This window comes from Marmota marmota, unplaced genomic scaffold (genome assembly GCF_001458135.2).
Source record: "Marmota marmota marmota unplaced genomic scaffold, marMar, whole genome shotgun sequence".
Classification (NCBI taxonomy): Eukaryota; Metazoa; Chordata; class Mammalia; order Rodentia; family Sciuridae; genus Marmota; species Marmota marmota.
Window position 1 is genome coordinate 29,103,092 of NW_026000093.1, and position 15,842 is coordinate 29,118,933.

At 37.5% G+C, this 15,842-nt stretch overlaps 1 protein-coding gene across 1 annotated transcript in view; it reads left to right on the forward strand.

The window, feature by feature from the left end:
- The first annotated feature begins 10,962 nt into the window (after window positions 1-10,962).
- Window positions 10,963-15,842, forward strand: part of Stmn2 (stathmin 2) — a 51,823-nt gene continuing 46,943 nt past the window's right edge. The window contains exon 1 of the mRNA XM_015485762.2: window positions 10,963-11,193. Coding sequence (XP_015341248.1) covers window positions 11,175-11,193 — 19 coding nt within the window. The 5' untranslated portion in view covers window positions 10,963-11,174. The remainder of the gene's footprint in view (window positions 11,194-15,842) is intronic.

Genomic DNA, 15,842 nt, shown 5'->3' on the forward strand with positions numbered 1-15,842 from the left:
CCCCCCCCCCACCCAACTTATTGTGAGTTAACATCCACATATCAGAGAGAGAGAACCTTCAGCCTTTGGTTTTTTGGGATTGGCTTATTTCACTTTGTATGATATTCTCCAGTTCCATCCATTTACCAACAAATGCCATAATTTCATTCTTCTTTATGGCTGAATAATTTTACATTGTGTATATATACCACATTTTCTTTACCTATTCATCTGTTGAAGGGTACTACATTGGTTCCATAGTTTAACTATTGTGAATTGAGCTGTTATAAACATTTATATTGCTGCATCACTGTAGTATGCTGATTTTAAGTCCTTTGGGTATAAACTGAGAAGTGAGATAATTGGATCAAGTGGTGGTTCCATTCCTTCTTTTTTGAGCAATCTTCATACTGCTTTCCAGAATGGTTGCACGAATTTGCAGTCCCACCAGTAATGTATATAACACTTCAACTTTGCAAGGAGAAGTTGCTGAGTTTTGCAAAAGTTAAGTAATTTAATGATGTCTTCTTTTATATCTTTATTTTTTAAATCCAAATTTACAGGAAGTTGCATGGATAAACTCCTACATACCCCTTATCTCTACTCACCCTTACCTATACTCACTAACATTTTGCATATTTTCTTTATATCTTTCTCCTTCTTTCTCATATATATTTTTCCATATATTCATTATTACTAATGCTAGAAAGTTGGTTTCACATATTATGTCTCTTTTTTCCTCCTAAATGTTTTTGTGTTTAGCACCTCTAAGAATAGGAACATTCACTTTTATAACCAACAGGACAGTCACTAAATTCAGAAAATCTAATATTGCTATAACATTATAATACACAGTTTTTATTCCAGTTCACTAGTTGTCCCAAAACAATCATTATGTCATTTGTTTTTCTTGATCCAGAATTTGGTCCGTGATCACCATTGCAATTACTTATTATGTATCTTTAACCTCCTTTAACTTGGATCAGTTTCTCACCTTTCTTTACTTTTTACAACACTGATATTTTTGAAGAGTGAAGGTTAGTTTTTTTAATATAAACTTTATATATGTTTTGTCACCATTTGTTCTGAACATTGGGCAGGAATACCACATCATTGATATTGTCTCCTTAACGCATATTAGTACCAAAAGGCACCTAGTGTCAGTTTATTACATTGCCGGTGATGTTCTCTTCAATAACTTAATTCAGATGGCTGCCACTAGGTTTTTTCAGGTAAAATCAACAACATTCTCTTTGTAACTGGTAAGTTATTTGTGGGAAAATACTCTGAAATGGTGTTATTATCTGTTCCCCATCAAACTTTTGCCAGGTAGTTTTAGCATTTATTAATGATTGTTGCCTGAGTCAATTATTACTATTACACTTACATAATAGTGATTTTTTCCAATTCTATTTTTTCCTCTACATTTGTTATATAACATACTATGATAATAAAAAGAATTTTCTGCAATTTATTTCTTTAGCTTTAGTAGAAACCCATGGTTCTTATTTAATGAGTTCTCATCCGTTACTATTAAATTTATTTTTATGGTTAGATTGTCCCCGATTTTGGCCATCAGGGTCCCTTCAAACTAGCTCCTGTGTCCTTTTTATGATCTCCATTACTTTTTAGAACTTCCTTACTTTTTGAAACAATAAAATGCTTCAGACTCATTTGAACTTCCTGTATCCCTGCCATAGAATTAGCCATGTCTCTAAACTAATCAGAAACTTATTATTTTTTTTAAATCTACTCAAATTTGTTCTCCACAGTTTTATCAATAAGCATATGTCCCCTCAATATACACTCTTAACAAGTGTACATCTTTCCTATGTATCTGAATATTCTTCCTGTGCCAATCCACATGAAAATGTGACCTACACTTTGACGAGGTCAAATATTCTTCCTGTTCTGGTTTTTTTAGTGGAGAGTGACATTGTGGTATTTCAAAAACAGAATTTGGATGCTCACCATGCCCATTGGTATAATTGCTTCTAAGCCCATCAAATGTATATTCCTAATAAATAAATACTGACTTTGATTATAAATATGGCATATTTTAATCATGAGTTAAGAAATGTGTGTGTATAAGATACTATGGATTTATGAATTTCTAACTCTAATCTACCATAAGATTCTTCCATACCTTCCCCAATTCCATATTTATATCTCCCTTAACCCATAGTGAGAACCCTGCTCTCAACAATGAGATCATATTTAGTCACTTTCTTAATCTTACTATCCATGCAAAATTACTTCAGAATTTCCACCCCATATTATACAAACAAGAAAATTTTATGAAGTATTAAAGATTATTTGCAGGTTTTTGTCTATAAAGATATATAATCAAATAAATATATTTGAAAATTATAATTTAATCATATTTGAAATCAAAAAAGTTCTTATTTACAAAAGAATTAAACTCCCTTATACTAAATTTCAACCTTAGCCTTAATGATGGTGAGATCTATACACAAAATCCCCATAAACTCTCACTCCTTTGATGACCAAAACACCTAGCTATATTCTGATCTCATTGGATGTTTTCAAAATCTAACATTATTTACAAAGTCATACCCAACAGATGTAAACTGCATTTCTAAAGAGGAACCAATGATCACACCCCGCATGATACACAACCAGTAAACTGCTTTTATAAGGAAAGTGAGAGTCAGTCTTACAACTATATTGAAAAAGATCATTTCATGTGTTTTAACTACTAATGCTACTCTTAAACTCCAGGACCTATAGCCAGTAGATCTATAATTCTCAATGTGTAAACATATTAAGGATCTTTCCTTGTGAATATCCATACCCACTAACAATCTAAGTCTGAGATTACTAAAAGGTATCCAGAAGCAGGAAATTAACAGAAATAAACATAAAATTAAACAGACAGTTGCCACAGCTTTCAACATTGTCAGTAATAGAATTTCTTGTTTGAGTCAGACCCTTTAAAATAGCCCAAACACATAAAATCCACATGCCTCAACTGAATTCTAACCCCACCCCCAAAATCACTGCTGTTACTTACATATACAGACCCCCAAAATCACACTTGGGATGTGAGGGACAGAAGGAAGAGGTAACTAATAATGCAAGTTATGATCCCACTATTTTGTCATAAATTAATTCAGAACTGTCACATGATTTATTTAACTCTACCTAGAATGTTTTGTTCTTTGTAATTAGACAAAATACATTCAGGCAGCAACTGATACCAATTATCTTTATGTTACTTCAACATGCACCCAAGGGACCATTTTTCCTGTAATTAGATAGGCCTCCCAGGCTACTGTCATCAAGATGTGACCTACATTTTGTCAAGATCATCCTGCCTTTCCAAGGACTGAAAGAATATGTTTCTGTTTCTTGTATTTTGGGGGAAGCCTGACATAGTAATTTACAAGAAAAGACCCAAGATACCAGGTATTACTAGGACTTATTTATGCTGAAATATGTGATTCCCTGTTTATAACTGATGGCAAAGGAATACAAATAAAACAGCCCAAGTTTTAGAAGCTCACCTAATCAACATAAATTTGTTGGTTACAATAGTCCTAGCTAATAAAATTGTCCCTGTCTATTTACAGAGCAACCATCTATTGAGTCAATACAATAACTAACTCCTGGGTAAACACTTCAGGAAAAGTGGACTCATTAATTTAAAATGGGGGAAAAAAACATATAGTTATTTAAGGTGTCCAGACTATCCATGGGATGGATTTTCCTGGTTGGTTCCAGGAAAATGATATATTCTATGCCTTTATAATTATGTCAAAATAGATTCTACTGTCATGTAAGACTAAAAAGATGCAATAAAAAAAAACTATATACAAACTGGTATTCCAAATATTTGTCTTTGTACCTTTTATATTTTCTACTAAATGATATGCAGGTGCTTAAAAATTACTACACTGCTGTGATGCTAGGCTGACACTCAGCTAGCTATGTCTTATTCAATCTGAGCTGCTGTAACAAAAATACCATAAACTGGGTGACTTGTAAAGAACAGAAATGTATTCCTCACATTTCTGGAGACTGAAAAGTCCAAGACCAAGGCACTAGCAGACTTGATGTCTGGGAAGTGTTCACTTTCCGTTTCACAGATCGTACCTTCTAGGGGTGTCCTGACACATGGAAGGGGCAAGGGAGCTATCTTAGGTCTCTGTTATGAGGCACTAATGCCATTCACAAGGAATCCACCCTCATGACCTAGTCATTTCCTAATACCATTAACTCCTGATACATTATCTTGGGATTTCAACATGTGAATTTTAAGGGGGACATAAACATTCACTCCATTGCAATGCTGCATCAGAAAGACTAAAACCATCATGACTCACTTAGCAGACATTGACCAAACAAGAAACAAAGTTATCAAAGAGAAATGATGCACTCTTTAACTTAAGTCAGGTGGAGAGTTCAACAGAAGTCCAGAGGAGTGGTCAGCAGTAGGCACATGTAGAAATAAAATAATGCTTTCTGTCATTTACAGTCAATAAGATTTCTCAGAAAACTCCCCAATAAATGCCAGGCTACTGTGGGGGAAATGCTTCCCCTGCTAAGTTTTAGCTAATCAGTTTTTCCATGAACAAAAGAAATAATATTTCACTGTTCCCTAGACTGCTGTGGGTTTTGCTTATATAAGCCCTTCCTTGCCTTGATTCCACAGCTGAGTTTTAGCACATGGGAATAAATATCCACTTTGCTTCTAATTAAACTGAATACATCTGAGTAATTCTTTGATAAGATGATCCTGAATCTAATCAACCCTCTGAAGTTGACTTCAACTTACTGGAAACATGGAAATAAGTTGTGATCACATCGAAAGCAGAAGTAACATCCAAAATGTAAGAGAGTTCTTAAGACAAACTGAGCCCAATTCTGCAATAAATTGATGGTGGGAATTTGAGAAATTAAGGGAAAACTGCTCTAGATTAAAAGAGATTTGAGAAACATAAAACCAAATATAGCATGTAGGCCACATTTGGATCCTATTTCAAATGAAACAAATATAAAATAGCATTCTTGAGACAATCCCAAAAATGTAATTATGGACTAGGTATTAAATGATACAATGAATTCATGTTAAGTTGGAAATGTATTAATAGAATGGTATTTGTGTCAGAAAAGTTCCCTATTTTTTAGAGATACCTTACTAAAATATGAAAGAATGAATTTAAATGATGTCTGAGATTTCCATTTAGAAAATAGAGCAAAAATTAAAAAGAGAAAAGATACAAAGACAATGAAATCTTGATAATTTTTACTTGATTGGTTCAAGTTCATTATTGATCTTTCTTCTTTTTTGTTCATTTGAAATAGGTCATGACAAAAATTCAAGTATAGTATTTTTATATTTTGATGTTAATATTTGAGATAAAAGACTTATATATTCACAAGTTTGTGGTTGTTTCTTCTTTCCAAAAGAGGATGTTTCCTATACATTCCAAATAAACCAAATAACACAACTGCTAATCTATGGGCAATTTGTTTTCTGTTACAATAAAAAGCATTTTCCACCTAACTGCACTTTGCTCTATTTTTACTGAACCGAATTCCTTAAAGAGTTGGGTTGCTTTCTTAGCGTACTATTCAGAGAGCAACTGGGGGCGGGGGGGGGGGTAATTCAAGGCCTGAAGAGATAAGAAGAAATGGAATGAAATTCTGTTTTCTATAGTTGAGTTTGAGGCTATGTTATGTCAAATTGAATTTTTGATGAAATAGCTTTTTTAAAAATACTACCTACATGTATTATTTCAATTCTATTTGATAATATGGCAGGATGGGGATGGGGAGGTTAAGAGGGTCAAAGAAGAAGTTAATAAATGACTCATGGGAAAATCTCTCTGAAATGCAATATAATAAAATCATTTTGTTCTTTTCTTCCCTAAAGCCTCCCCCTCCCCTTTCTACCTGTGATTTAGAAGAACTATGTTCTTAGTTAACTGATGTTAGTTGCATGTATACTGCTTTGTATATAGTAGGGCTTCTGTCTTAATAAATAAATAAATAAATAAATAAATAAATAAAATAATGCCTGTGAGAGAAATTAAGTGAGTCATACTTTTAGGTTTCTTTTCCAGTCATTTCAGCACTGTCACCATGTGTTCCCACTCAAGGGCTGTGAGCTAGGATGCTGAGTAGCATCCCAAGGGGAACCAACCTCCCAGCTTCTGTGATGTCCAACTAATATTCTCCCTGAACTCAAGTTGTAAATCAACTCATGAAGAGAAGGAGATATTCATTGCCATAAAGTCAGAAAAGAATTTTTCAACATTACCAATTTAATATAAAGATTAAGCTTATTAAATTTATATCAAACCCCTTTTATGATTAGAGCAAGTTCATTTTCAGAGAAGTTCAATTATAAAACCATCAATAGGATTTACTACGTTTAATAAGTCATTTTGCTTCCAGGGATGGACTATACTAATTACTAATATGTACAAATTCCATTTAGACATCAAGAAAACCCTAGGTACAGAAAAGGAGATAATAATTAAGCATTTTTCATTGTAAATAACGAAGGAAAAAAATGATGAAATAATGTCCATCTTGCATTTCAAAAATAAATCTAACATATTGGCAAATTCCTGAACCAAATAGATTGTGTTGTCAATAAACAAATACAGCTCTCCCTCCTTGGAATGACTTTTTGAATAAACCATATTGGACAATTCTATTAAAGGCCTCTGATTCTCTTTGTTTTTATTTAAGCATGGCAAAATAATCAAAATGCTAGTCAATTAACTATTTTTTCCTGTGCTGTTGTTTTAGATGCTTCCCTAGATATTTTCAGCTGTAACTACATTAAATTCTAAATTTCTAACCACCTAAAAATTTCTGTGGCTTTTATTTTTTGAACTTTTTTTTTTGTAATCAACTGAGATTAGATCAAAAGGACTAATTCAATTCTAACATGTTTTTATATCTTACTTTTAATAATTACTGTAGGATTCTTTCCCAGGCATGATTATTAATAGCAAAAAAAATCATATGACTATATTAGATGACATCAGCTAATCCTCCAAAGCAAACTGTTCCTCTCTAGCTTGGAAGAAAATCAACACAGGCCTCCTTGCAAAGATAATACACAATAGCCTATAACTTGCTGTGATTACAACCTCTGTTAGCATGTCTTTGATTTCCACAACTTCAATGGTTAAAGATAACAAAAATTAACAAAGGCCTTCTAGTGACATGAATTCTAACTACTTCTACCCTTTGGGGAATGAAGCAGGATATAAATAAACAACAGTAAATAGTCTAATACCTACTCCCTGCATGAGCTAAACAAAGAAGGGTATTTGGACCAAGTGTGGTAGCTCACACCTATAATCCCAGTGACTATGGAGGCTGAAGCAAGAGGACAGCAAGTTTAGTTGTGTTGTTGTTGTTGTTGTTAATTTGTTCTTTTTAGTTAGACATGACAATGGAGTCAATTTTGATATAATTATACACACATGGAATATCTCTTATTCTAATTAGGACCCAATTCTTGTGGATGTACACAATGATGGGATTCACTGTGGTGTATTCATAAGTGTTTATCGGAAAATTATGTCAGAGTCATTCCACTGCCTTCCCTTTTCCTGTCCTCCCCTCCTTTCCTTTTATTCCCTTTTGTCTAATCTACTGAATTTCTGTTATTCCCCTCACACATACCCACTTATTGTGGGTTAGCTTCCATATCAGTGAAAACATTCAATCTTTGGCTTTTGGAGACTGGCTTATTCACTTAGCATGATAGTCTCCTGATGCACTGGTAAATGTCATAAAGTCATTCTTTTTAATGGCTGAGTAATAATTCATTATATATATATATATATATATATATATATATCTGTCTCTTATACACATCTNNNNTGGGGAGGGGAGGGAAGGGAGAAGGTTTAGAAACATGAATATGACTTCACTGGGTTCAATAATTTTTAATCATTTTGAAGTGTATTATCATTTATTATTATTTCATCAGCACTTATTGACAATCTACCGTACAAATCATGAAGTCAAGACCTAGGAAAGGTATAAAAATATGTATTCCTCAGTTCTTACTGTTAAAAAGTTTAAATGTGAGGTCGACTAGGCTTGTACTAGATTCAGGCCCTCAAACCTACCTGCTTCCCCCATTTCTTCCCCCCAAAATAAGAAACTAAAAAAAGTTTATATGTATTGGAAGCCATAAACATAGTCATAGAACTTACAATTTATTAAGTATCAAAGGTGATATAAGTAGTTTACATATGATAACACTTCAATCAACTGAAATCTCTGAAAGTACTGTTGTCCTTATCTTACACTGGACTTATGTAGCCCCTATGTTTTAATTTGGGTGTTCAGCAATACCCATCAAAACCAATTGCTTCAAGGAAGAAAGACTGAAGCCCATTCCATATTTATAGCTAGATGTGCCAACAAATCCCTTTGCATTGTCAGAGCCAGTTTAGGTTGTTGTTTTTGTTTATATTATTTACAACTAAAAGTATACACAGAAAAACAGTCTTCCTCCAAAATTAATGACATTTTCTTAGGTGGGGTGGCATTTTTTTCCTTCATTTTATATTCTTAGACATTAAGGAGAGGTTTGGCTGACTTCATAATATAAAAGCCTGAAACTTCACTAAATAAACATTTGTTGAATGAATGAATTGACTGAAGAAAGGAATGGATAAATGAACAAACTACTGAAAATGAAATAATTCATCTGTTCATACTTTGCCCTTACTCCCCCCAAGGCCAAGATGCATAATAGAACAAAAGAAAATTAAAACAATAATTGAAAATCACCCAGATCTTTGAATTTGTTTAGTTTTTCTTAGCCAGTTGACAATAACCTGCTATCTTTATATTCTATTGTAAATCAGATTAACCTATTCCCTCCCCAATTGACATTATTTGAAAATCAAATAAAACCAAAGTTAGGGGACTAGTAACCAGAAAGTCAAAACAGAGAAGAGTCATGCCCCTGATATTTACCCCTGCATAGGGTTTCTCCTTCTCACATTCTTATCTATCAGTAAGTAATGTTCACCAGAGAATGAGAAATTAAGACAGTAGAATTAGTATTTTGTTTTCCTTATAGTGATCAAAAGTGCAATAAATCTCACTGAACTGCCAATTATAGTTGTTAAAGGCATTAATGCCATGACTTAGGGCCCTTTTCCCCGTGGAAGCTGAAGGAAGTATAGAGGAGACAGCTGAGGGGAAAGAGTGTGGTGGGGAGAAGGGAAATACTTTAAAGATATTAGTCACACAGACATACTGAAGATCCCTCATCTCATGACTGGTAACTACTCCACTGAGAGGGAAATAACTCTCACATTTATACTGGGAAATGACTATAGAGACAAAATGGTTATTTATTTCCAGACCCTGCCAATTTCAATATTGCTCTCTTGCTGTGTCATAGTCACAGACCTATACAATAACAGGAACAATAATTTTTAATCTTCCTGTTCAAAAAATAATTCTATTGATCACCACTTTATTTTTTTGTTTCCCCATGATTCAGCAGATCAAAACTGCTCCAAGTTCCAGTATCTTCCTGTCATTCAGCAAGAAGTCCAAGGTGTTAAGATGTCTCTGTACAAGTTAATAGAAGATGAAGAAGTTCATTTCAGCACCAAGGAGAGTGCTCTGCTATTTAGAAATTGCATATTGTTCATGACACTAAAAAGAAATTTTGAAATGTGGCTTGATTGCTCCAAACTAATTTTTTTAATGAGAAAAATCTGTCAGGGTTTTATATATGTTCCTGACTACAAGTTTTTTCAGCTTTCAAATACATTGGAATTAGTGATTCTTCACCTATTTTTTTTTTTCAACAACAAAGCCACAATTTCTTCATGGGCTTAGACTGATTCAGTGCAGTTACAGAAAAGTTAAATTAACAGGGATTAAAATTTCCATGAGAATAAGTCCTAAAATATCCCCCACTGTTATACCCTCAATACTGTGCACATGACAAATGTTCAATAAATATTTAAGTGAGAACGAGTGAATTAGTGACTGACATTCATTAAATGTACAGAAATAAATTAATATCCTATTTGTAACCAAAAAAAATCATTTGTTACAGCTGGTCTCAAAGATCCTTACATGCCACACTGCTCAATCTGAAACTTAAACACATCTTTCCTTGGCCTAGATCAGTGGAGTCTCTGGATGGCAGAAAAATATCATGCCCCAGACCCTGTCTTTTGTCTTTACTAAACTTTCAATGAAATGAGTTTTTTTTTTGTTTGTTTGTTTTGTTTTTTACATTGCCTTAGGGAAGTCACTAAAATTTCAATCTGTGCAATCCTACCCCCTCCCCAGGGAAGCATGGCATCCACTGATGGCTCCCCCAATGCCCTGTTACCGGATGGACAGAATACAGACATAAGAACTATATCACTCTCTTCCACCAGGTCCCCATGTGAACCATGCGGTAACTACTGTCCCTATTCCCAAGCAGCCAACAGCCCCTTACTCTGTGCCAAAGGAAGAAAACACCAGGCCTCCCTGAGTTCAAAGACACTTGAGTCCAGATATAGGGAGGAAAAAAGGTCAATAATGCAAGTCTGCTCCAAGCTGCCACTGCAGCCAGACATAGGCTACCCCTGAAAGACCAGAATCTTCCAAGGACTGGGCAAAGGTGAAAAAGAAAACATGAAAAAGTAAGAAAATGGATTTTTCCATCAGTCAGAATATTTGTGAGGACTTCTCAGGCCTGTGAATCCCTTTCTCTTTTTTATGTCTATTTGTGCAATGAAACGTGTGAACAAAGTCAAGCCTCCTGGTGCACAGGTAGGCACAGCCCAGTTCTTAGCTCCTAGGAGGATTCTAGGCTAAGGCGCACTCTACTTGGACTGTACTATCAGGCCTCCAAAATGGGGGGAGCTGCCAGGGAAGGACTGATTTCCATTTCAAACTGCATTCTGGTACTTTGTACTCCAGCACCATTGGCCGATCAATATTCAATGCTTGGAGATTCTGACTCTGCGGGAGTCATGTCAGGGGACCTTGGGAGCCAATCTGCTTGAGCTTCTGAGTGATAATTATTCATGGGCTCCTGCCTCTTGCTCTTTCTCTAGCACGGTCCCACTCTGCAGACTCAGTGCCTTATTCAGTCTCCTCTCTCGCTCTCTCCGCTGCTGTAGCTGGACCCTTCGCCTTCGCCACCGCTCAGCATCTGCACATCCCCTACAATGGCTAAAACAGCAATGGGTAAGGCATCGCGCCTCGTTCTCCCTAGGTTCAACCGGGAGCTCGCCTCTCACCTTCTTGCTTAGAGCTTTGAAGGCATTCGGAGATATTTTATAAAGAAAAATACGTTAATGGTAACAGGAGCCAGGAAGGTCGGAGGTAGATTTGGGGGAGGTGGGAGGGCAAAAAAAGGGAATCCTTGGAAATCTAAAGCGAAGGATTTCTTTAAGAAGACAGAAGCAGGTAAGTTGCCCTCTCACAGATAAGGAATTTACTTTTTCATATTTAAAATTAAAGCAATTGCGAGGGGAGCGGGCTCCCTTAACTGTTTGCCTTAAATGGGTTAAGGGATATTTGGGAAAGTGCTTTGTAACATCCTATATTTCTTCTGTAGTTAAAAAAGAAAATGGGAAAGGGATAGAGGGAAGGTTAAGAGAAAGGAAAAAGAAAAATGCAAAGTCAAAGCGGTCCCATCTAGGCTGTTTGAAAGATGGGTGGAGACGAGGTGGGGGAGGAGGACAGCGGGCACATTTTATGGTATTGTCTCGTTGGAAAACCCGCTAGTCCCGGGGCGCGGTGCAGGGAGGTTAAGGGAGCAGGGGGAAGGGTGGGAGTAGGACCTTTCCTTTGTTTTAGGAAAAAGGACGGGAAAGAGAGAGGAAGTCGGGAAGGGCGTGGAGGGCGCGGGTGGGCAGCTGCAGGGGCGGGGAAGCGCGCTGCGGGGAGGGGTAGAGGGACTGGGCTCAGAAGGCGCCGGGGTGGGGTTTCTTTGTGTGCCGACCAACAGTCCCCGGGGTGGGGGGGGGGGCAGGCACCTGCAGCGCTGGGCGCACAATGCGGACAGCCCCACCCTGTGCGGAACCGTAAGGGCCCCCACCCCCAACCCCCCGCGGGTTCTGCTTCTTCGGTGGATGGGGGCCGAGTGCGGAGCGCAGCGCGACACCCAGGAGCCCAACCCTGCGGGGACAGCGGCGCCACGCCCCGCCCGCACTCCGCACTCCTGGCTCTTGGCCCTAGCTTCCGAAAGAGACTTGACCACTGACCCCACCCGCCCCACCGTAGCCTCATTGTCTGTTTTGGGGAGGGAAGAGGAGAATGGATTAACATTTTTTCTTTCCAGAAACACATTGAATAGGCTGTTTCAAATCACAGAAAAAGGCTTCTTTGAACTCCTTTGATCGTTTTGAAGAAAAGCTTCTGGAACCTAGAAATGTGTGCAAATATACGGATAAAGATATGTAAACGTGATATAAAGCAAAGAGGTCAAAGTCTTAAGTTCGGCGTCTGAAATTTCTATTTTGTGGGTTTGACAGGGCGAACTGCCGGCAATTTCATAGGTTTAACCTATATCAGAGAGACCCAACAAGATTCCGGATCCAAGGCCTTAATTTCCCAATAGGTCTTGCGCTTCCAGTGTCCCATGGTTCAGGAGCTCAGTGATCTGGGGTAGACAGGCTGGGAGACCCCTGAAATCTGGAGGTGGCTGGAAGCACCCCTCCCCCAGGACCTGGCTGCGGAGAGGGTAAAAGCTAAGGAAAAGGCTGGATGTGGACGGCTACGCCCTGCCCCACCCTTCTCGCCTAGCTGGGAAGACCTCAAGCTCAGGACTCGAGGGGAAAGGGAATCTGGGAGGGGCCGTTGACAGGCTGAGGGTCCCGGGACCCTTTTTCCAGCCCCGCTGTCCACATCATCCCAACTCCTTTGGGGATGTGCAGACACCTGGCGTGGCTCTCAGTCCTGGCGCGGAGCCCCTCCCAGCCAGTTGGGTGGCTCTGCAGAAAAGCTGATTTGAGCCCCACCCGGATACACAAAGGCGCAGCCCCACCCCTCCAGGCCTTTAGACCACAGAGGTGACCCCTTCCCTAGGGTGCAGAAAGGTTTCTGTTCTAGCCCAACCACAGCCCACCTAGAGTTCAGGGACATTTTCCCCCTAACTCAAAACCACAATCCACCCTCAGTTTTCTCCGATTTCCCAGAATGGAGACCCCGTAGAGGGTCTCAACTAGAGACCCTCTGTCCTCCAGTGGGGCGCGGCTCAGCCCCACCCCTCCCAGCTGGGGCCTGAAGCCGCCGGCAGTTGGCCGGGTGGGGGCGCACTTGGCGACTGGGCGCGTGGAGCGCTGCCAGCCCTGCAGAGCCTCCCGCCGCGCCCTGCGCACCCCGCCCCCCTTCTCCAGAACTGGGCATTCGCCCCCGCGGGAGCATCCCCAGAGACTGGTTTCTGCGCAGTGTCCTGAGCTACTCCCATTTGCCAAAATTCGCACTTCTCCCGCATGGAACCTTTCTGAGAAAGGAGGGTAGGAGCGATCTTGCTCAATGCTCTTCACCCCTACCGAGAGGTTTCTGCTGCACAAGGTGTCTACAAACTAATCATCATCGGTTTTATTATTTCAAATCATCATTATTATTCCGTGACTCTGTAGCCTTTTTTGTTCTCATTTGTTTATAAGAGACTGATTGCTTTTGGTGACGGTTTAACCCTTGCACTCAATTTTCGTCCATTTTTCTCTCGCCCTTCTTTTCCTTCCCTCTCTCCCAGGAAAAAAAAAAAAAAAAAAAGATTTTGTCTCTAGTTGCTCCTTTAGGTTATAAAGCAAATATATTTTGACTTCCTGTTGGGATTATGTATGTTCATGTGACTGGGATATATATATATATATATTCAGGTACTTGGAAAGGGCAGGGTCTGTGTGCTAGCGATCGCTGGAAAATTCTCCAGAGATTGTTTGTGGCTGCAATGGGTGAATATTATATAACTATGATATGCATGAGGTTATAGCTGTAAACATATAAATATAGGCTATGCACAGCATTTTAACTGTTTTTCCCCAAAACTATTCTTCCAACTGCTGTTCTTGATAATGGTCTCATTTCTATGCCGAAATGAGAATCGTAAAATGGTAGCCACAATCTAATAAAAATCTCTCCCCAAATATGGCAAATGCAAAGATTATTTCTGCCATAATCAAGCTGCATTTGCAAATCATGAAAAGAAACACTACCTCTACAATGTTAATAATAATAGATTTTTGCAATCATTCCAATTAAAAAGCATCACCAGAGTGGGTTCTTTTTTCTTTATTCATTAAACAATTATTGTATTCAGCATGATTGAACTAAGTAAATACAATATTACCCTTCTACGTGAATATATAAGTAACTCTGAAGATTTTGATTGAGATTGAAATCTCAAAGGATAAAACTGAAAGAGAAAAGTAACATCAGTTAATCACATATATCTAGTTCATACCAGATGAGTAAGCTGAGCCTGCAGTAAACACTCTGTGACCCAGTGTAGTACATTGCCACTTGCTAGTATAATAGATCTGATGTCTATGCATGTTCAAATTCCCTGAAAGTATATTTTTGAATAATAATTGATTGGATGATTTGAGATATTAAAATCTAGAACTTTGTTTAATCAAAATTCACAATGATTTTTCAATATGACTTAGATTTCTAATATATTATTCTAGTCTAAAGGAGAGAAAGGTATTTTTACTAACAAAACAATGCTTCTGCTCTTAGTCATTAAAATTTTAGCAAGATATTACTTGTTTCATTAAAAAGTTTAATTACTTTTGGTTTTTGATTTTTATTTGTTAATGGCTAGATTTCAAGATAAGCATGTGATTATTTGACACAATATCATCAGATCATTCATTATCAGGATAAAAATGCTGCAAACTACATATATTGAGATTCAAGAAATGCCCTCTCAGAGAGCCATAAAGCTGATTCATACAATAATAGTTTTCCTCTTTATAATTTAGGATCGAAATAGTCACTTAATTCTGTGAATATATAAATAGTAGCTATCAAGCAGAATTTTTAAGTAAAATCTAAATAAATGAAATGAAAGATTAATTAATTACATATTGAAGCGAAGGTTTTGTCATTGATAAATCCAGGCCATGTTTAGGAAAATTACTGATTTGTCAATTACTGTTGATTTTTATTTCAACTGAATAAGATGGACTATATACTCCTCCAGGTCAGTAGCTCCTTGCTCCTGCAAGCCTGGATGAAGCTGGCCTCAGAGCAAGTGGAAGCCAAGGCACACACTGGACCTGGGTGTGGCCAACCCCACAGTACTGATAGCTAAACCCAGCTAACACCAATTTACTTTTGGTTGTGGAAAAAACATACATTATTTATTTTCACAAGATCTGTGCCCCTATAATAAAAATTCAAGAAATATGCCAGAGCAAAGGAAAATACTGTATTAGTTAGTGACCCAGTTGTTTCTAGAACCTAAACAGCTCTTCTTGATTGTCTCAGTTGGAAAACCTTGGCATCCGCATTAACTTTCACTCCACTAGAGGGCAGTCAAGTTCTCTAAAGAAGTAGATGATTTAAACCTAGCTTCAAATATTAACTGTTTAAAGTCTTTTCTTTTATTGGGAACTTTCAAATGTTGGTTCAATAAATTAGTATTGTGCTTTGCTCTAGTGAGTGAAAATGGTCTGTCTGTTTTACACTGAGATAAAATGAAATGAATGATCATAATTTGCAAGTAAGCATAGGCCTTGGTTAATTATTGCATTATGATTTTACTTTCTAGTTTCATTACATTGTTATTATAATATAGTTTATGTTACTTCTGAAGTTTGGTAGTGAATAAGTAGTAGAGAATGTCAGTATTGTTAGCAAAATTATTAAGGAACAGA